Here is a 23,745-nt window from a genome sequence, read left to right as displayed (position 1 = left end):
CTATAGCTGAAAATCTCAGAGTTTAGAAATGACACGTGGCAATCACCTTTCACTTTTTCTCCCAGTACTGACATCTCATGAAATTTATTACTCTATCCGTCTACTCTCAACATCAAAAGAGGAATTTAAAGCACTATGAACGTGGTGTTTCTCGCCATCTTTTCCCTGCACATCTGGCGCCGCCCCTATAACCCAGCCCAGGACCACCCAAATTCATAAGAGGACCGAACCTTTTCATGTATTTATGATTTTCTTAATAGTTTGGCCGACACCCAGTCTGCATACTGACATGGTCACGTACTGTACGTCGTACACAAATAATACAACTCTGAGGTCACAATTTGAAACTTATTTTCCAACTAAATATGACGAATTTTCATGGGTTCGTGATCACTTTCATTGTGATGTTGAAACTAACAAACTTTTATTGAGTGAAAGAGAACAGTTAATTGAACTCTCGAATGAGACTGGACTTAAAATGAAATTCCAAGCGGAAGGTATGGTTAATTTCTGGACCGCATCACAAGTGAAAAGAGAATATAGTGAACTGTACAACAGTGCTTTAGAGATTATAATTCAGTTTGCTTCTACGTATCTGTGTGAGAAAGGGTTTTCATCACTCTCTAATAAAAACAAAGTAGGCTACCGAACTCTCGAATGAGACTGGACTTAAAGTGAAAAGAGAATATAGTGAACTGTACAACGGTGCTTTAGAGATTATAATTCAGTTTGCTTCTACGTATCTGTGTGAGAAAGGGTTTTCATCACTCTCTAATAAAAACAAAGTAGGCTACCGAAATCGACTCGATGTATGTGACGATCTCCGACTTAAGCTTACAAGCATATGTCCAAATATAGAACAACTGTTCAAGAATCGGCAGGCTTATCCATTTCATTAATGTTAGTACCAACATTTAGTTATTTTTTTTTAGTTAATAAGTTACAGATTATCTAAACTCTAATAGCTTTGAATTATTAAAGAAACAAAAATGAATTTTCTTCTATTAACGTTAGCTTAATTAGTTAATACTAATATAAAATTAATTTAATTAATTTTAATTAATTAATTAATTCTATTTTAAAAGTTAAGTACAGTAGTGTGCAAATTAATCCGAACACGACATATTTTTACATTTTCTGTCATTGTTGGCCTCACAGCTGCTCATACCGCTTTAATTGACATCTGTAGTACGTGTAATTCCATTGTTGAAGGTCTGTCATTATTTTTTTTATAATATGTGACATTTTGCCTGTCGTTTTGTACTTATAAGCATTTCAGTTGTGTTGAAGACTTAATACTGTAATCCTGTGTACATTCTGTCGTCTTCACAAATGGATACAACTCCACGAAAACGGTCTAAAATTATAACATTAGCAGAGCATTCTTCTATGACACAGAGGCAAATTGCTGCAGAATGTCACATCGGTTTGGCTACTGTTAATTCGATCATGAAACGATACAGGGAGACTGGATCCATCACACCCCAGAAAAAAGGAAACTGTGGCCGGAAAAGGAAGACTTCACCTGCAGATGATCGTTTAATTGTCAAGAAAAGTAAATTAAATCCTAGACTAACTGCTGTCGACTTAACCCGCGAGTTAATGCCTACCACTGGGGTGAATATTCACGTCACAACAGTGCAGCGTAGGCTTTTGGAAGTTGGACGAAGGGCTCGTAAGCCTATTAAGAAGCAACTGCTAACCCCTGTTATGTGCAAAAAACGCTTAATGTGGGCAAAATTACATCAACACTGGACAGTGAATGACTGGAAGAATGTACTTTTTTCCGATGAGTCTCATTTCGAGGTCCACGGCCACCATGTTTCTTACGTACGGAAAGGATCCAAAAAAGTAACAGCAGCTCATCTCCAACAAGAACCCAAATACCTCCCTAAAGTAATGTTTTGGGGTTGTTTTACACATGAAGGGCCTGGAGCATTAATACCTATCAAGGGAATGATGAATTCTGACAAATATATTCACTTATTGGAAACCAGAATCGTACCCCAGCTGCAAAAATCATTTCCGGATGGCATAGGTGTGTTCCAACAAGACCTGGCACCATGCCATACGTCTCGAAAAACTACAGAATTCTTCAACAAGAAGAATATTCAGGTACTCCCCTGGCCAGGCAACTCACCCGACATCAACCCCATTGAGAACTTGTGGTCAAATTGCAAAAGAAGAATGCAAAAAATGGATTGTTCTACAAAGGAGAAGATGATTTCTGCTCTCATTGGTGTATAGTTTCGCGATGAAGAAATTAAGAATATTTGTGGGAAATTAGTGGAATCCATGCCAAATCGTCTCAAAGCTATTATTAGGAACAAGGGAGGCCACATAGATTACTGAGATATGTCTTAGATCCTTTTTTTATCCCGTTCGAATGTTTTTGCATAAGTAATTATGTTGTTCGGATTAATTTGCACGCTACTGTATATTCATATTAAAATATACTACAAAAATGATAAATTTGCTTTCGATGGGAACAAGAGTAAGGTGGTCTGCGGAACTGTTCTGTCTTAAAAAAGTGGTCCCCACTTCAAAGAAGTTTGAGAAACACTGCTCTAACTGAAGAATGAATATGCTTAAATTAGAAACGAAAGAGTAAACCTAACTTAAAACTTACTTTAAATCCCACAATAAAGAGTTACATTCATGCACATTAACTATTCGAATTTTACACATCAGCACTTACCATGGAAGGACATGATTGAAAGTGGCGGGGATCCAGGAGACTGATTCAGCATACATGAGTCTATTTCTTCCTTTGAAAATTCGTTCGTAACACCTCGTTGGTTTCGTTGATACCAAATGAATATATTTTTGTATGCATTCTCATTGGAGCACGAGCCACACATCATTGTTGTGACTTGATTCAAACCAGGAGGGGCAACCTATTTTTAGAGAAAAAGATATTTACATATAAATCGCTCTGGATTATTTTATTACGTATATTTGTTTAAAATATATATTAAAAAAGCTTTCATGCTATTACCAGGACTTTAAAATTTCCCGTATTCACATGTCACAACATGGGAGTATAGAATATAATAATAGAATAAATGCGCACAAGTCGTGCATAAGGTAATTAAGTTACATAAGATATCAGTTTCGCACATTGAACTTAGCACTCTGTTTGCTCACATTGTTTATTCTCAGTGTTCTACCAGGGATTTCCCTCTAATTGTTCACGTTGTTCATTATTCACAGAATTCTACCAGGGATTTCACTCGTTTTTTGCAGAGCAGTAGTAGTAGCAGAAGTAATAAATAGAAGCAGTAGTATAGAATATAGATATCACATGTTACCTGGTTTCTTTATTCCTAGGAAAGAGCTGTCTGAAATTCATTTCATAAGTGGTTTGAATGGAAGTTATGGCAAAAATAAAAATTTACGCTGAAGAACTATTAAGTTACCGGTAGTATTTAAAATAAATTGATAACAACTTCACTGCATTAACACTTAATTTGTGGTGTTATTTTACCAGATTGATTAGTTTCGATGTCATTTCCATCATCCTCTGAATTTTAGTGAGTTCTCGTCTATCTTCTGGTTTCCTGTTATAATAGTTGAGGTTTGTTCATGATTGGTAATGTTGTTCACAGCATGAGGCTAGCAATACATATACCTTTCTAGTCCCAATGTTGAGAAAAAATACATTTCAATTTGACAAAATCAACCCATGCATGCAGACAGAAAAATAATCTATTAATAATTATTAATTACAAAGACAATTATTACCTGTAACAAAACATTCTTCAGTTTATTGGGCCAGTCAGATCCAGGGAACACACCCAAAGCCGGTCGATTCACTATTGTTTTCTGAAAGACAATGCATGTACTGAATTTAAAACTGCTTATTGTAATTAAAAAGGCATTCTTTGATCTACTTCGTACTTTATTTCACTTAAGGGCTGGTGTCCATTTTTGCTATTATTGGATTCTTAATAAGAAAAGGCTGCTCTATCAGGTCACAAAAGCTGATACTTTAACTCTCACTAGTATATGAGAATCTACAAGGTTGGAAGTCAATTTCATTGTTGTGGCACTTCAGAATTCAAAATAATGTTATTTTCATGAACAGCTGCCTAGATAACATGGGCAACTACCTCTATGGTTAGCAGTTTTCTTCATAGAATAACTCTTCTCGGGTTCTCAGCCAGGTGAGTTGGAGATTAGCTTCCAAGCTTTCGACGGCTAGCTCTGCCATCTTCTTCAGGGACGAAGTGAAGTGAAGAAGATGGCAGAGCTAGCCGTCGAAAGCTTGGAAGCTAATCTCCAACTCACCTGGCTGAGAACCCGAGAAGAGTTATTCTACATCAAACGCCGGGAAAGCCTCAAGTCATACAGTTTTCTTCATGTTCATAAGGTGGTAGTCCACAGTCAATTTCATTTCGTTTTTTGCCTTTTCTGAAAACCTCTGAAAATCGAAAGTGGTTAAAACTTTTTTTTTTTTTTTTGGACTTTCCTATTTACCAGCATCATTCATGGTCGTAGATGTATTATAATAAAAACATAGGCTGCTTCAAAAGTTTATGTTATAAAATTAATACTTTCAATAACAAACATAAAACACTACTAACTACAGTATAAAGCAGCCTGCTGGTTTGCTATGTTTATCATCCTTGTGACATATTCATAGGGCAATTAATAATAATGTTCCTTATACTGTTCTAATTGTTATATCTACATCATGAAGAGAAATTCTAAAATCAAGAATATAATAAGATGGTTTTATAATAAATTACATTAATTCACCACAAACTTCAATTTTAAAGTAACATTTATTTTTCAGCTCTGATCTGTTTTTACTTTTAAGGGGAATTGGACGTTATCGCATGCAAAGTAATGGTAAAAATATCCTATCTTCAAGCGGTCAGAATTGTAATACTACTCGTATTTATCACAGCTCTTTCATTTTTTTTAGTGATATATGTATACACATTAAGCTTTAAAATGAAAGAAGAATGGTTAATCTAGTGTAAATCTTACCCTTAAATTAATTTTTTAATTTAATCATATTTTTTATACAAATTCACTACATACCTGTGATTAGGTACACTCTACACACTTATCATAGCACACATTGAATTAAAATTTTGGCCACTTACTGCTAATAGATACTAAAACATACCCTACTAAAATTATTAAAATATCTGTAATATTATGGGCATACGGCTTATACTAATCTTCAATTCCTTTTTAATTTATTGATTGTGATGATTGCTATAAGCCCTATGCCCATAATATTATAGATACATGAATAATTTTAGTAGGATATGTTTTAGTATCTATTACCAGTAAGTGGTCAAATTTTCAATTCAATATGTGCTATAATAAGTGAATAGAATGTACCTAATCACAGACATGTAGTGGATTTATAAAAAATTGTGCTTAATTAAAAAAAATAATTTAAGGATAAAGATTTACTCTAGAATAGCCATTCTTTTTCATTTCAAAGCTTAATGTGTATACATATATCACTAAAAATGAAAGAGCTGTGATAAATAGTATTATATTTATGACTGCTTGAAGAGAGGCTATTTTTACCATTATTTTGCATGCGATAATGACCAACTCCCCTTAACTAATAGAGATATGCAACTTTCGCTATCATCACGAGAGCTGTCTGTCTCCATCCACCTATCTTCTCTCAAGGACAAGGAACTGTTTAAAAACTGTTATCTCTGTCTACACACTACGCCTGCATTGTGAAAGAAAATACTGTACATTATATTAAGTTATTACGTATTTATTCCAGAGAGGGTTATTACCAGTGGCAGAGCATGAAATTTTGACCAGGGGAAGCTAACTCAAGTTGTCTTTCATGTATGAGGAAACATATTGCAAAAATATAGTCTTAAAATAAATAGTAGTCAATGTCAAGTCAGCAGTTCAAAGATTGGTTGGAACCTCATAAGTAACAGCAATAAGGCATCACCTCAAATGGTAATAAAATATGATTTCATGGTTTACACATATCTCTAACAAATGGACATATATACGTATAATTTAACATTAGGTCACTCCATGTCATATTTAGAGAAATCACAATATTAATGGTCAATAGATACAGTGTAAATATAATTACGTCAATCAACGTTAAAATCTTTATCAAAAGATTATTTTCGACTACATAAATTAGTGTCAGGAACTGTTATTTCACTCATTATTTATTACATCACCCACAATACACACTAACACTTCAACTGAACACAACTCACGAAAGGGATAACTTGGAAGGTAAATTCTTTCCAATGTCAAAGCTAGCTTCTTGCGAGCCTTGCGACCAGGGTAATTTAGTTAGAAAGGGATGGAAAATCTGCGGGGTAGCTTACACAGAAGAATGCGTGAAAGAAACGAGTCTGCTTGTATGGTGCAGTGGAGGGGATTGGAAGTTGGTGTGTGCAGGCTTCATATTTACTGCTGCATCACAAATCATCCTGAGCTGCTGCATCGCAACATTTAATGCGTAAATATAAATTGTATTAAAATTAATAAATCATTTTGTTCATGAACTGCAAGTTTATTATGGTGTTATTAACTGGGGAAGCTGAGTTTTTTAGCTTACATTAACGCTACGCCACTGGTTATTACAATGCTTTATTGTTACACAGTATGTAGTAAGAATGCCGCAACTGCCGGCAACAGAAAAGAAACTGTTACTTGTGGGAGGAGAAGTTTTTCCCAACTTGTACTGCTACTATCCGTTTTCAAAAAAATTACTCCAAGAACTTCCACACATTTGCAAACGCGTGCATCATTCAGTCCTTGTCCTACTGTTCGAGTTGCTGTACTGTATAATTTTTATGCAAAAGTCTTCCACGTGAGTCAAAAGAAAACTTGTGTTAAATTTCGAAAAAAAAAAAAAAAAAAGGTGAAAATAATTTAGAGATTTGAGAAAGGAGAAACTGTAGCTTATCTCACATCAGAATACGAGATTGGCATTACAAGTATGCGCACTCTAATAAAAGACGAAGATAAAGTGTATAATATATGTAAATCTACAACACGAGATTTCTGCTATTCCTATCTTTCTGCAGACAACCATCACAAGGAGTTTCTTTGGCCATTAAAAACCCATGTTAAACACAAGACCACGGAGAAAATAATTACGAAACTTTAAGAATTGTATACTTAATTTATAAAATCTGTTATATATGGATTACCCAATGTTTTCTATTAATCACTCAGTTCAGCCCTTTATTACCATGGATAATAGAGTTTCTACTGTATAACTCTCTCTCTCACTGTTCTACTTACCACATTTGTTGGGTTATTAAGCAATTGTAACAGTTCCGGATGATTGTATCCCAAAGGCATAGACGAAATTTGTGTGTATACATCCAAAAGAACATTTCCGTCTACATCTACCAAATAGTTGCCCAATGATCGTTCATAATCCGCAAACAACTGCACTGCTCCACTTTGCTGTAATAGAAAAAATCACGATATTCATATCGAAGTTTGTAACAATAATTTCTAGAGATGAGTTCATATCACACTTTCTCGATACTGGATACCCAATACCAATACCTGTTTTAGAGCTTTGATACTCGAGACCATAAGTGAATATAACCGTTTGTTTGAGAATTATTTTATTACAGATTATCCACACTTTTGGTTAGTCCCATATTCCGAGTAAAAAAAAGGCAATTTTTTTTTTTGTAGCGCTCTGTCATCTACACCTAATAACTCTTCAATAATATACTCCGCGCAGGAGCAGGTAAGGAATTCCCAGGTTTAAATGAACCATTTTTCTGGAGAATATTGGCCCTCGCCACTTTTTAATTAGACATCTGGAGTTCAATAACACCTCTTACACTTAACCAGATCCAGAATGGTTACAATACATCTACTTCTCTAGCAATTTCTTTACACACTGCTACTGCGGAAGTTCCTAACCCTACAAAGGAGGGTAATGAAATTTTAGATTTCCCAAGAGTCAGGATTATTTGACAACATACTGCTATAAAATATTTTTAGACAGCCATTCCTTAAAGTAGATCTTTTAGTGCTAAGCAAGTGTGTTAAAAACTGACTATATCTTAGCAGGTGAAAAGTACTTTTAACACTGACTTTCAATGGTTTGCACTGATTGTCCATTGTCTTCCACCAGATGTCACATGAAAGCAATTGCAATCGATCAATAAAGTGGTTCAAACAACTGCACACCTACTTTAAAAACAATTCACTATTTTTGGTTTAAAAATGTATACAACTAAGTAAAGTGCTTCATCAACTATCTTATAGGTGAAAAATCCAACATTGATTTGAGGGAGGTGGGATATGATGGTAGAGACTGGATTAATCTTGCTCAGGATAAGAGACTAGAATAATCTTGCTCAGGATAAGAGACTAGAATAATCTTGCTCAGGATAAGAGACTAGAATAATCTTGCTCAGGATAAGAGACTAGAATAATCTTGCTCAGGATAGGGACCGATGTAAAATTATGTATAAATACGCAAATTTATGCCATATTCTTGCAATAATTTAAAATTCTTTCTTATATTTTTTGTAATGTGAATTGTTGTAATAATGTTTTTACTAATTATTTAGACTTGAATAGCTTATATTATAGAGCGTGACACTGAAGATGTTAATGAGATTTATAGAATCTTTAAGTATTATTTATAAAAGTTATCTTTATTTCTACAGTGAAAATGTAGTGTTTTAATATCATTAAACTCACCTTCGATTATAATTTCTAATTTACGTATTTAATTTTGTTTTAAATTAATGTAATTATTGTGTAATGTATTTACTATTTTTTTACTGTCTATTAATTAATGTATTTATACTGTAACTATGACTCATGCTTATTACTACTTCTTTAAAATTGTATATTATCTCTACATAATGTATTTCACATGTAACACACTACAACCCTAATATACCAAAGGGTAACATAGGGTTTCAATATTTGGACAACGACGACGGCGATGACAACAACAATAACAATAATAACAACAACAATAATAATAATAATAATAATAATAATAATAATAATAATAATAATAATAATAATAGGGACCGATGGCAGACTTATGTGAGGACGGCAATGAACCTCCGGGATCCTTAAAAGCCATAAGTAAGTAATGCACCATTTATTTATTGCTTAACTTTGGGAAAGGGAGGGAGTAAGTAGAAAAAAAAGGGAGATGAAACAGAGGTGAGAGAAGTGGTAGAAAAGTGATCAGGGTCATTTATATGTAATAGTCGAATGATAAAAAAGAAATTGTAAGCAGAATACGTATCCAAGGGAGTGATAGCATTGTCTATTGAAATGTGAAGGGCTATCACGACTGATGTAACTAACATCATATATCATATCATATTGCATAACTTTGTATAAACTATTAAACTGAACAGCATATTTCTCAACCAATGTTTGTTCATTTTTAAGTATCACTTGTATACCGGTATCATAGGCGGAAAAGTGTCTCATTTTCGTTTTAGGAGTGTTTATCAATGAATTATTAAAGTGCATTTTAATTAATTTCGATAAGAGGAAAGCAGAGAAGAAGAATGAAAATAAAAGATGAATGAGAAGAAGAATAAAAAGGAGAAATATAATGAAAAATAAAAACAATTGAAAAGGAAGGACAAGAGAAAGGAGAAAGAAGAGGAAATAGTGAAAGAGAAGTATACGATAAACACGAACGAAAACAAGGCAGAGAATAACAAGACGACATAGTAACTGAAGTTTAATGTAACTTTAATGCATCACCTTGAAAACGGTTTCCAAGTGAGATAAGAAATCACTCCACTTCTTACTACTCATTCCCTTATCTTATTTATGCAATATGGCAATAATTCTATAAACATCTTTATTTAATGAACGATTAAAAATGCGCTACTAAAAAGTAAATCAAATCAATAAGCATCTTACACAATTTTGATAAAACACTTCTAATATCTTCTGCAAACAATTTCATAATTACGATAACAGTGAGCTAGGTACCTGAAACAAATAACATCGTTAATAAAGTTTCTACACATTGCACTTTCAAATCAATCAATCTTCTTAACGTATCCAGCTTTTTGCCGACAATATAAAGTCCAGTATAGTCCACTGTAGTCTATTCAGTTGTTGTTTTTCACGAGAAATGAGGGGTATTTTGATCGGTGTTTATTATAGATGAAAGAGTAATGGAACGGAGAAAAATTCTCTCCGGCGCCGGGATTTGAACCAGGGTTTTCAGCTCTACGTGCTGATGCTTTATCAACTAAGCCACACCGGATACAACTCCGACGCCGGTTAGAATCGTCTCAGATTAAGCTCCATCTCTTGGGTTCCCTCTAGTGGCCGCCCTCTGCACTGCGTCATAGATGTCTATGAACGCAGGACCGAAATCCACACATGTGCTGAGGTGCACTCGATATGAGTGACTAGTTTGCCGGGATCCGACGGAATAGATGCCTGTTGCTAGTAGCCAAAGTTGGGGTGCAATTGCACTTTCAAAGATATTCAAGAATCTGTATGGAATAAAATATATATATTTATTTTAATTTGGAAATTACTACATTAACCAGTTCATAAAACAAGTGCATAGAGGCGGTCCTAAAGTTTGTGTAACTTAGGTAGAATCACACATGAGGTTATAGAGGAGAAAAAGATATTTAATTCTAAGCTAATTAAATCACGACAGAGTGTAATAAAATATTTATTGAACAGATTGTACAGGTACATCATTTTATCTAATTCTTTCAGATGCAATAGTATTAAAATCAACTATTACAATAAAATATACTTCAATTCTGAAATGAAATTACTTTCAATAGATAGAATTGCGAATAACAATAATCTCTCATGGTACAATGAGTCGTAAAAAACTTTATCAATTTCAATTTTGAGAACGATTTTTCTGCATAAACTACAACAGAACTATATACTAATAATAAATCTGTAGCCGAAATTTTTCTGGTAATTCTCGATTTTCCAAAAATAATTGGTCCTAACATATATAATTAGCCGCCCTGAAACCGAAAATCGCTTTTTTGAAATTTTTGTTTCTATGTCTGTCTGTCTGGATGTTTGTTACCTTTTCACGCGATAATGGCTGAACCGATTTATATGAAAACTGGAATATAAATTAAGTTCGTTGTAACTTACAATTTAGGCTATATGGCATTCAAAATATTTTATTTAAAAGGGGGGTTATAAGGGGGCTTGAATTAAATAAATCGAAATATCTCCCTTATTATTAATTTTCATGAAAAATATTACATAACAAAAGTTTCTTTAAAAATAATTTCCGATAAGTTTTATTCCATGCAAAATTTTGATAGGATTGATATTTAATGAGATAAATGAGTTTAAAAATTACAATAACAACGCCATCTAAGGCGGTGTAATGAAATAAAAAACAAATGACTTCGTCTATAAGGGGCCTTGGACAACAACAATCGAAAGCTATGAAACATATGGTAGCCTATAGAGAATGTTTCTGTGTTTGTATGAAGTAATATTGGAAGCTAAATTAACCGATTTGTATAATTAATTATTAATTCATCATTGGAAATTTAGTTTCTCTAGATAGACATAATGCTATAATGTTATTACAGTAACTTCTGAGCAAATCGAAGACAGGTAAGATTAAAATAGCTTCTTGTGCACAGAAAACTTGATAAGCATTCGTTTCCTGTATTTCCTAAAATGATTTTTATGACCAAATGAGTGGTCTCTGGATCAAAATGATCCCATTTTAATTCTTTTAATACAACTTAAATTAAGTAACATAATAAACGATTTATCCTTCTATCAAACACGAATGTTCCCGGGATCAAATGTGCTATTTTAATTAAATAATTACTTTATATTTATTTCTAATGGGTGCAGAGGAGCGCACAGGTACGGCTAGTAATATAATATAATTATTGATCACACACACACATATATGAGTATATTTATTTTAATTATATATAAATATCTGTATGGATTTAACTATTTTTTTAGTTGGTTATTTAACGAGCTGTATGAACTACGAGGTTATTTAACGTCGATGAGATTGGTAATGGCGAAATGGTATTTGGCGAGATGAGGCCGAGGATTCGCCATAGATTACCTGACATTCACCTTACAGTCGGGGAAAACCTCGAAAAAAAACCCAACCAGGTAATCAGCCCAAGCTGGGATCGAACCTGCGCCCAAGCCCAACTTCAGACTGGCAGGCAAGCACCTTAACTGACTGAGCCACGCCGGTGGCCTGGATTTAACTAACTAGGGTGTCAATTATAATATAAAGATGATAAATTTCAGAATAAAACTATCAGTAACTACATACAAACTAATTTTGGGCTTGCTTTTCACTCCAGGATGATGAGTTTTAAAGCAGAAAAAATTCTAAGGCAACTTACATCAGCTAAGAAAGTAAAGCTGTTGATCGATATACAAGGTAGTAGATACTATACATTACAAGTAAAAGATTCCACTGTTCACAAATAGAGACAAATTCTACGCCCAGGTCTGCTAGTACTCCAATCTGTACTCTTGGTAGCAGGTAACACGAGAAGTCTAATATAGAAGTTACAGATCAAAATAATACAATAATTCTTATTAATTATTATTATAATTTACTTACACTTTAATGTTTCATATTGTGGATGACATGTAGTATCATGTCCTTTTGTATATTATTGTGTTGTAATTTTCCACATATCACTTTTGAACAAATTAGATAATATTCTCACCATATTCACAGCAAAAAAAAAAAAAAAAAAAAACAGTCTTGTCATACTACTCGAAACTTTCGTTTCTTAGAGGCTAATGGTTTTGAAAGACACATAGTGATATGCTGTTAGCAACAGAGTAAATACAAATGATAGTAAAGTTGACAGCGATGGTGAGAATGGAGGGGTGCAAAAAGCAAGAGACATGCATAGCAAGTTCTAATTTCATCACGAGTATCTTTCTCGTCATAGTTGACACACGTAATATTACAAAAGATTTCAATCTAATTCGCACTTGTAGTCTTCTATTATTTTCCATTCAAATTAGATTATACTTTAAATGCGGTTAACAATTTGTAACCCTAGTTTCTAAATGCAATAATAATTAAAGCTGTCTATTTAATCAATTAATCAAACCAATTACCCAATCCATTTTAAAATCCGATTAATCGATCAAATGCGTTTAATCGATTAATCGAATAGATTAAAAATTATCGTGTGGTGAAGTCTGTGTAGAACGAGACCTATATACTGTATCATTTGATGCTAGAAACCCTTAAGCTACGCTTGACATTAGTGTGAACTAATTAACATATAATAATAGCTTTTAAGGAACTTTCAATTGTAAGCAATAATACTACATTTACCATGTTGAATCTTTCGTACACTACATAATTAACACGAGTAAGGTCGCCATTTAATCAATTATTTATACTATATTTACATTAAGAAAAAATTCAGCATTATTATGTGCTAAAGAAAACTCATACTGTGCTTAAAATTTTACCTGAATGGTACTCAGTTCATCTATTAGCTGTTTTGACTTTGGTCCAGGAATGTCTGTTTTCACAGTTGGTCCTTCAGGCTCGCCTGCTACCACGGTGGATGCCTCTCTTATGGACCGTGTGTTTTGAGGAAGTCCTAAAATAGAAAATTTCATGTAACTACATTCATATTAGTTAACTGAATATCAGTGGATGGACACAATGCACTATTAGCTGCATTCAGTGAATTTATTGAAAAAGTTGATTATAGAAAAGATGCAAAAAAAGTATACAGATATGTAAGTAAAATCACATGTCAGAAAGAAACAAGGAAAGAACCACTCAAATTTAATGGGAAAACGCTTACTTCCAGCAGCTCTATTGCCGAAGCCTTTAATAAGTATTATAGCTCTCAACACAAACCTTCTCCTGAAGCTAAAAAGAAGCAAAGGCAGATTAAAAAACATCTAAAAAATTTAAGAAGTGTCAAGAACAAACAAATGATATATTCAGCAAAGAATTCACCTTAAGGGAACTAAATTCTGCAATCCACGAGTTAAAAGATAACAAATCTCCTGGACCAGATAAACTACATGTTGAATTTCTGAAACATCTCGGACAAAAGGGAAGAAATGCACTACTGAAATTATTTAACTTATCATGAACCTCTACTGTACCTATAGAGTGGAAAAAAGCAATAATTATCCCTATTCTAAAGAAGACAAAACAGCTGATGACATAAATAATTACAGACCAATTCCTTTAACAAGTGTCATTGCAAAAACAGCAGAACGTATGATTTCAGCGAGGTTAATTGGTTCTTAGAAAGTAATAACATATTAACAGCAGCACAAACAGGAAACAGACAACACCCATCTACAAAAGAAAATACAATTCAGCTATCCCAAGATGTCAAAGAATCTTTCAACAAAAATCAAGATACGCTATCAGTTTTCATTGATTTTGAAAAAGCATATGATTCAGTATGGAGGTATAATCTACTCGAAAAACTCACAAAACTAGGCATTCAAAACAACATGTTAAACTGGATCACTCACTTCCTTTCCCAGCGTTTCTGTGCTACAATAGTAATATACGTTACAAGAGCGGTATGTTGACGTTTTCATGGTCGAGGAAAAGATTGAAAAAGCGAAACGTAGTTGAGCTTTTTTAATTTCCGAGAACATGAAAACAAACATACCGCTCGTGTATCGTACATTATTTTGTGCGAAGATCGTTTATTACATACCTGAAAGACGAATTTCTAATTAGTTGCAATGAAATCTCCATGTTGGTTTCTGTTTAATGACGCCAACTTCGGAACACCAAAATATCTTTCTTCAACATTGTTGCTGTAAAATGTTTTCTGTGTTTACTATACTCCAGCAGGCCGCGATATACGTCTGTCTTCCCCCCCCCCCCCAGTCTATAAATGCGAACTTAAAACAAACGGTAAGGTTATGTAATGATTTATTTTTCATTTTAATATTTTAACAATATTATTGATATAACATATTGCAGTAATAACATCGGCATCTGGAATCTCGTTGATTTTTTCACGGCTTCCTTAATGTTACTTGTATCAGGAATGCAATAAGTTTCGTGGAGTAGTAGACTTTACTTAATTTTTGCAAATATTTAAAAACAATAATTAACATTGCAATTTAGGTGAAATTGCAGTGGTAAGTTTCCAATTTATAATTATTACTATGTTAAACGTCTCTAAAAATAATATGTTAAAAGCCTAAAAAAGTAAAATGAATGTCGCGCTTAAGCGGTAATAAGAGGGAATTGTTATGTGTGTTACGTTGGGAATACTGAAGTGGTATTTCACACTTACCGCGTATTGGTTCTGTGCGGAAAACAAGCAAATACGCACGATCTCGCACAAAATACAATGACAGTACTTCCAAATTCCGGGCAATAAAAATGGGCCTCCCACAAGGTGCAGTATTGAGTACAACCTGGTTTAACATTTACATCAACGATCTTCCCTCGGCTGTATCAAGCTCAGAAATAAAGACAGCTCTTTTTTTGCAGACGACATGGTCATGTGGACATCTTCCCCACAAATAGTCAAATCCAAAGCTTCAATGGAAAAGGCTCTGATGCTATAAGAAAAGTGGACTGACAACAATTTTATGGCCATAAATATTGATAAAACAACATTTCAAATATTTAGCTTGAAGAAAAAAATCCCTAAACTAAATCTATAGTTCAAGAAAACAAACCTGAGTCAAACATATGAAACGAAATACCTAGGGACAATTTTTGATTTAAAATTATCTTGGAGAAATCATATTGAAGCAGTAGTAAACAAATCAACGAAAAGACTTTCAATTTTAAAGAGATTAGCTGGAGCAAAGTGGGGTAGTAATCGGCAGACTTTGAACACCACGTACAGAACATTCATCAAGCCAATACTTCTCTACAATGCGGAGATAATAATTACAGCAAATAATTTTAACCTGAATCGACTAGAAGTATGCCAAAATCAGGCACTGCGACTAATAACTGGTGCAGCAAAATCAACTCCAATCACGGCAATGCAAGCCTTAACCCAGAACCCTCCAATATGTCTAACTCTAGAGGAGCAGGCACTAACACATCATGAAAAAATGCTACGGTTAACAACAACAAAATGGGGAAAAAAGACTGTTACAACCAACCACGCTGAAAACACAAACAAGTTTCTTGTCTAAAGTCACGGAAATAAAAACAGAATTGAATCTCCCTAAATCTAAAGAAAACATTTTAAGCAGAGAAAACCCTCTAACCTTCGAACCAATTAATATTCAGCTAGATTTAGAAGAACCAGTTACAAAATCTGAAACTTCAAAACCTGTACTAAAAGCACTAGCATTAGAAGCTGTGAATAATAGATATCCACCAGAAAAAAGGTTACATATCTACACAGATGGGTCTACTATCGATAACAACTCAGGATCAGGAATTACGTGTGCGTTATTCTCATTTTATCAACCAGCAGGACATCATACAACAAATTTTGATGCGGAAATAATGGCTATTCATATCTCACTCCAACACCTATTATACAGAATAGATAAATTTAAAAATGTTGTCATACTCTCTGATTCTAAAGCAGCATTATACGAAATAAATTCATATAAAATTATGTCAATCCAAATTAAAGAATGTCACAAACTGATTCAAAAACTTCAAAAATTACAGAAAAGAATTCAATTGCAATGGATACCTGCAGATTGCGGAATTGCTGGAAATGAAACTGCTGATTTTCTTGCCAAAAAAGGCTCCAATTTAATTCAGAATACAAATAAAACCCTACCTTTTCAATCTATAAAAAAGACTAATTAAAAACAAATATAAAGTCAAGCAAAACCAAGCACTATGTAACAGAGCCGAAGATAAAAAATGGAACATTTTAATAAAAAAAAAACTGAAATTATTCCAGAAATCCAACGTAAAACTGCAGTAGAAAAATTCAGACTGCTTACGGAACATGATTATTTGGCCAAACACTTGCATAAAATAGGAATTTACAGGAATCTTGTCCTCTATGCCACAAAGAAGAAGAAATGACTGCAGAACATCTACAAACCTGTGAAATTCTACGGCACGGTTATGTCAAAGTAATACATGTTTAATTTTATTAACTTCCTTGTTCATTCGACAAAGAAAGTCTGTTATCAATGAAATAATACCGCAGTAGGATTAAGAAGTCTAAGCCGACATAATGGAGGCGTCGGGTTTGAGTCGACTGTAGATGAATTAATTTGATATAATTTTCAGCCCCTATCTGCCGCCGCACTGGCCAAAGATCAAATTTCTGCTGATTTTAATTTTTTTTTTTTTATCCAATGCCACCAGGTTGTCTTTTCGACATTTCTGGTTTTCTCTCTTGGCTGTGGCTTAATTGTAACCCACTTCTGAGGTTGGGGCACCTGGAAGGCGGAGTTACATTACCCTGATGATGTGATAGGATGATTATGATAATGTAGTGCCAGGAGAGGTCTTAAATCTAAACTTAACCTAAATTCCAGACCATGGACGAACACAGGAAAAATTCCTGTGCTCTAAGCGGGAATCGAACCCGGGACCTCATGAACTGTAGCTAGAAGCTCTGACCACTAGACCATGAGGCTGGTCGAAATATAGAGTACCGGTAAACACTTTCAGAAATAAAATTTGTCACTATCTGGAAAGTCAATTAGTCGAACGTTTGTAAGATGAACAGTAGCATCTTCCCCTTCACTGATGGTAGGGAGTGTCTTTTCGAGATTTACTTGCAAACCTATCTCTTAAAATTCCTGTTTTTTTCCTAATCGTTTGTGGATTTTCTCCTAACATATTCACGTCATCCGCATAGACAAGCAGCTGATGTAACCCGTTCAATTCCAAACCCTCTCTGTTATCCTGGACTTTCCTAACGGCATATTCTAGAGCAAAGTTAAAAAGTAAAGGTGATAGTGCATCTCCTTGCTTTAGCCCACAGTGAATTGGAAAAGCATCAGACAGAAACTGACCTATATGGACTCTGCTGTACGTTTCACTGAGATACGTTTTAATTAATCAAAGTAGTTTCTTGGGAATACCAAATTCAATAAGAATATTATATAAAACTTCTCTCTTAACCGAGTGAGTTGACTCATGCATTTCACATGGTACTCACATTTGGGAGGTCCGTGGTTCGATTCCCGGACCGACCAACCTGACTATGGTTTTTCCGTGGTTTTCCACAGTTGCTTAGGAAAATGCTGAGTTGGAATTTTCATTGTCACGGTCCATTTCCCCTTCCCCTCCCGTGTAGAAAAAGAATTAAGATTTTCATATCACATCATTCATCTTTCTCATCTCATTCAATAGCCATATTCAGGTCAGACGCATGTCTTCATCCACTTACGGGAGGGGGCGTCCTCTCTATAATCGTCCCTGAGTTCCCAGCCTTCCGAAATATCTCTGCCAGGATTCATTCCTTAAGAGCACTTCCAAGGGCGCTTCGACACCTTGGAAGGGCCGTTGGAATGGATCCTGTGCTGCTTGGTCACCTTGGCGGCATGAACTTAGAGTGAGGAAGGGTAGGAGGTCCCAATGGGTGAGCGGATGATGGGTCACATGCGGCCGGTGGGCTGGTACACCCTCCCATACACTTCGGGGTGCACAATACGCCTTTCTATGGCCAACGTGCTAAGGGTTGTCCTAACCTGCCTGTAGCCACTGTGACCTAATCTATAACTGAGGTGACCCTGTATCAGTTGCACCAAAGCTGACATGCTCGCTCACTTTAAATATAACAAAGTTGTTTCTAACGAAGCGTCATGACAGTATTGATGATGAAGAAATGGGTGGTGGTGATTTTTTCAATGCTGAATGTCATTGTGGATGTTAATAATAATTAGTAGCATTTTTAATTCGAACTAAAATTTACTGGTAGACTGGTAGACATAATACATTATATATATATATATATATATATATATAGAGAGAGAGAGAGAGAGAGAGAGAGAAAGGTTTATTTCGCGATTCTTTATCAACTGTGTAATGACTAATGACATGAAGGTGATAATGTCAGTGAAATGACTCCAGCGACGAAAGTTAACCAGCATTTGCTCTTAATGGGTTGACGGGAAATCCGGAAATAATCTCTCAATCAGCTAACTCGTCTCATCCAGGATTTGTACTCCGGCCCGCTCGTTTCACAGTCAGACATGCTAACCATTACTACACAGCAGCGGACTAGTAGGCCTAATACATTAGGAAGCTGAAAAATGTACGACAATTTTATGCTGAAGTACGACAATTTTCATAAGTTAGTACGAAGGTTTCGATTCCTTCATCTGGCAACCCTGTTCTACCTGTTGGATCCACCACAGAGAAATATTGGAGAGCAAGAACGCTAATGGCTTCGTTGCCAAAGCCCAGCATTGGATAACAACAACATGTTAGAAAAAGAACAGATTTCTGAAGATAGGAGAAGATTAAGTTTGGCATTAATAAGAGTAGTTCTTGATATTCAATATGTCAAACATTAGTTGTAGTGAATTTTATAAACTGATTACAAATACCAAAATGTCGAAGTATCTAGATTCTGTAAAATGTTTTGAAAAGTATGCTTGATATAAGAAAATCTAATGCCCATAAAGTTAAAGTAGCCTGTGTGAAATTCTTAACAAAGTGCCAAAAATCAAAATACATAAACATTCAATAACAAAAGTGTGAATTGTACATCAAGTTCTCAAGTAGTCTATTAAAATACTGACGTGCATTGTATTGACACTGCACCATCATTAATAAAATACGACTCATAATAACTTAACCTTGTACCTTTGTCCCGGTTTTATGGAAAATTATGGCCCCTATGTGTATGAGAACAAATTATGCAATGTAATGGCAATAATTTAAATAAAACAGTTAATTCAGTTGAGATTCATCATAACCCCAGTTATAACAAAAATACTAAAATACTGGTTCATAATTGGTTGGGTCATTGACTAAGAAGAAACTGCCTACTGAAGGATGCACTGGAAGGAATGGTGAATGGGAGAAGAGTTCAGGGAAGAAGAAGATATCAGATGATAGACGACATTAAGATATGTGGATCATATGAGGAGATAAAGAGAAAGGCAGAAAATAGGAAAAATTGGAGAAAGCTTAGTTTGCAGTGAAAGACCTGCCCTTGGGCAAAACACTGAATGAATGAATGAATGAATGAATGAATGAATGAATGAATTGTAAAAATTTCTTACTTCGTAACAAATATAAAATCATATTTCTGAAATTGGCTTTTATTTTTAATGCAGTATTTACTAAACAATACAACATTCTAATTAGTCATTCAGTTCCCTTCATAAACACAATCCCCTGTCCAATTGTAGTAGACACATGTGGAAGGTTATAACTATACTAGTTTCCACCTTATGAGACGACTAAACAGGAAGTGACATCACATTGCTGGCAATAGAGGCTCAGTTGCTACATAGTTATGGCACGAGTTCAATTCAGTTAAGGGCTTTGCAGTTTTCATCAGAATATTTGAAGTATGCGTGTGAAGGAGTATTTAAAATGCATACAATTCACAACTTCAAAATGCACCAAATGAAAGGTACCTTATGATAAAAGTTTACAAAATCGTAGCCTTATTTTTATTATTTGGATTTCTTTTATAGTCAATGTGGCTTGTAACAAAATGGTACCTGATACCTCATTAAAATAGCTAGCTTATAACTTTTTTCTTTATTTCTGGATGCTTTTATATAATATAGGCCAATATGCTATTTAATAGCTGGTGCTTGCAATTGAGATAAGTTAGCCGAGATACAGTATGAAAGTTGAATATGTGGGTTCAGCTTTAATTGTGAAAAATATCTCATTCAAAGACGCATGTGTAATGAAGTTTTGTTGTCAGTAGAAAATTTTAGTTTATTTGCTTCGTATATGCCGAACATACAGTGAACTTCCACTTGTATAAAGTAAAGTAACAATTTGTTTTATCGAACTGAAAAATATAGTAGGCAGATAGTTGGTATGAATACGTACGGAGTCATATTGCTAAATAATTAAGATTGAAAAATTAAAGGAATATACCGGACACTGTCGAAGATGTTCATCTGCCACCTGATAATGATGCTTATATGCTAATACTGAACATTCATGGAGGCTGGAAATCAACTACTATCTACTGTGGTAGAATATGTGGAAGACAAGAAAAAATAGTATAAGAAAACTGTTGCAGATCATATTCTTACTTATTTATTGGCTTTTAAAGAACCCGGAGGTTCATTGCCGCCCTCACATAAGCCCGCTATTGGTCCCTATCCTGAGCAAGATTAATCCAATCTCTATCATCATATCCCACCTCCCTCAAATCCATTTTAATATTATCTTCCCATCTACGTCTCGGCCTCCCCAAAGGTCTTTTTCCCTCAGGCCTCCCAATTAACACTCTATATGCATTTCTGGATACGTGCTACATGCCCTGCCCATCTCAAACGTCTGGATTTAATGTTCCTAATTATGTCAGGTGAAGAATACAATGCGTACAGTTTTGTGTTATGTAACTTTCTCCATTCTCCTGTAGCTTCATCCCTCTTAGCCCCAAATATTTTCCTAAGCACCTTATTCTCAAACACCCTTAACCTATGTTCCTCTCTCAAAGTGAGAGTCCAAGTTTCACAACCATAAAGAACAACTGGTAATACAACTGTTTTATAAATTCTAACGTTCAGATTTTTTGACAACAGACTGGATCATATTCTTATTGGAAAAAAATAGTCATATAGAATTTGTTGTAGTGGTTTTATTAACCGTATCTCTGAAGAAAATGTTACTACTAGCTGTGTAGAAAATTTGTTGGTAGAGGAAGATGTTTAGAATTCAGAAAATGTTACACTTCACAATGAAACTAGTCAATTAAATAAAATACACAGTCGGGACAGTCCCGAATTTTGATCTCCTATCCCGGAGGCATTTCAGGACGTCAATTTGTCTCGGATTTTGCCTAGATGTTATGATTTGTCCCAATTTAGATTTTTATACATTTATAGTAATGTTTTTAAGGGATCTGAACTCTAAAGTTGGCAATATAGTCAGTTAGTTGCCATTGCTGGTGTTACTATTATATCTCATTAACTTCAAAATTGGCTACCACTTATATTCAATTCAACGAGAGGGGCTGGTAGAGCCAGTATTCCAACGTGCAGAGATTGGACTGGCAGAGATGTTATGAGTCATGCGATTGACTGACTAATGTTTTCATTCCAAGTGGTATAGTAGCCTGACACTACAAGATCGCATTTTCATACGACTCATACAACAAGTAGGCTACTCTCTTCCTCACCAGCTACCATTCTAATAGAACATCTACTGGTAGAATCAACAATTACACATAAAAGAGAAGTCAACAAAAAAGCAGTAAAGTTCTCTACAGTCTCAAGAAAACTGGAGGGAACACAACTTGAAACCAGAAAACAAGCAAATGACGAAGCTTAATCCCTCCTTAAAAGGGGCCAAATAAATATAGCTCTGAAAAGAACAGAAAACTACAGTATACGTTCTCACGTAAATTTATATAAAAAGTTCACAATTCATTTACTATCACACTTTACAAGGTATCCCGATTTTGGGACCTGAAAATCTGGTCACCGTACAGAATGGAATTTCTTCGCTTTTGTTAACAGGAAAAGTAATGTGAATGCCGTAAGTGATAAGGTAAAAAGAAAAAGTATCTGGCTAGCTGTAAAAAGTATCTGGCTAGCTGTAAAAAGTCTATGATACACCACTAACACTCGAAGACTATAGGCTAATCACTATCAATGTGCAAAGGCAACATAGTAATAAAATAGTGATGTCAAGAGAAGCTTAAAAAAAGAATATGTTTTTAAAGACTCAAAATATTAGGTTTACTCTGATAATATTAAATTTCCTGTAATATAATGGGTACACCAAACATAAAATACAAGTTGAAACGAAAAAAGGGAGAAAAAGGGGCAAATGCCATGATCTCCCTTTCTAAATTGCTGCTTATACCCTGAAATTCTACATTTCTGTGAAATGGATAAATTAACATAAATCTACCTGAAAACAAGTAAAAAAATTCCACAAACTAATGCTAGAATTCTTAACAGTATACACGAAATTAATTTATTATGAATAATGATAAATGTACATAATATCACAAAAGAAGATAACATAATACATTCACTAGCATAATACCTACAGTACACATTTGAATGCATCAACCTACCATTCCAATTATTTATTTTTTTCAAATTCGAAGCCAATCTTCTTCCGATCTGTGCCATCAGTCTCTGATTAAATCTATGCGTGCGACGAAAGATATTATGTGGAATAATTACTATTCCACCTGCAAATACGACAGCTACAACAGTACTGAATAACACGGACAAGATACGCGGACTACAGCAGCCGATACGGACTAGTCACTGTCACTGTAGCAACTATCAGTAGAGTAGGAGGATGGGAAAGAAAGATAACACGCAACACTCATATTTACATATGGGATCGGAGACTGGAACTAGTTTAAGTTAGTTGAGTTCAATTTAAGGCCTTATTTATTTTTAACAAATTTGACCTTGTTTTAATAGCTTATACGGTTGTTACTAACTTTCCTAATAACTGCTTTTTTTTTTTGTCAAAATTAAATGTAATTAGGCCTAATTCATTACTTCATTATTTTACATAAAGTAATCCTTTGCTGTACTGTAATTCAACAAACTGTGATTAATGATGGATAATTGGTAATTAGAAGATATATTTGCATTGACACCTCCAACATCGTATAAATAATATGTCATAACAGAATCCGG

The 23,745-nt window shown here is 34.4% G+C and overlaps 1 protein-coding gene across 1 annotated transcript in view; it reads right to left on the bottom strand.

Annotated features, from left to right (window-relative positions):
• Positions 1-23,477, bottom strand: part of Gabat (4-aminobutyrate aminotransferase) — a 34,544-nt gene extending 11,067 nt beyond the window's left edge. Inside the window, exons 1-5 of the mRNA XM_069834944.1 lie at positions 23,163-23,477; positions 13,465-13,598; positions 7,267-7,434; positions 3,745-3,825; positions 2,699-2,897 (exon numbers count right to left, since the gene is read on the bottom strand). Of these exons, the coding sequence (XP_069691045.1) occupies positions 2,699-2,897; positions 3,745-3,825; positions 7,267-7,434; positions 13,465-13,598; positions 23,163-23,220 (640 nt within the window). The 5' untranslated portion in view covers positions 23,221-23,477. The remainder of the gene's footprint in view (positions 1-2,698; positions 2,898-3,744; positions 3,826-7,266; positions 7,435-13,464; positions 13,599-23,162) is intronic.
• Positions 23,478-23,745: the final 268 nt, after the last annotated feature.

This window comes from Periplaneta americana, chromosome 1, assembly GCF_040183065.1.
Source record: "Periplaneta americana isolate PAMFEO1 chromosome 1, P.americana_PAMFEO1_priV1, whole genome shotgun sequence".
Classification (NCBI taxonomy): Eukaryota; Metazoa; Arthropoda; class Insecta; order Blattodea; family Blattidae; genus Periplaneta; species Periplaneta americana.
The sequence above is the reverse complement of the archived record's forward strand: the minus strand, read 5'-3'. Positions and strand labels throughout refer to the sequence as shown.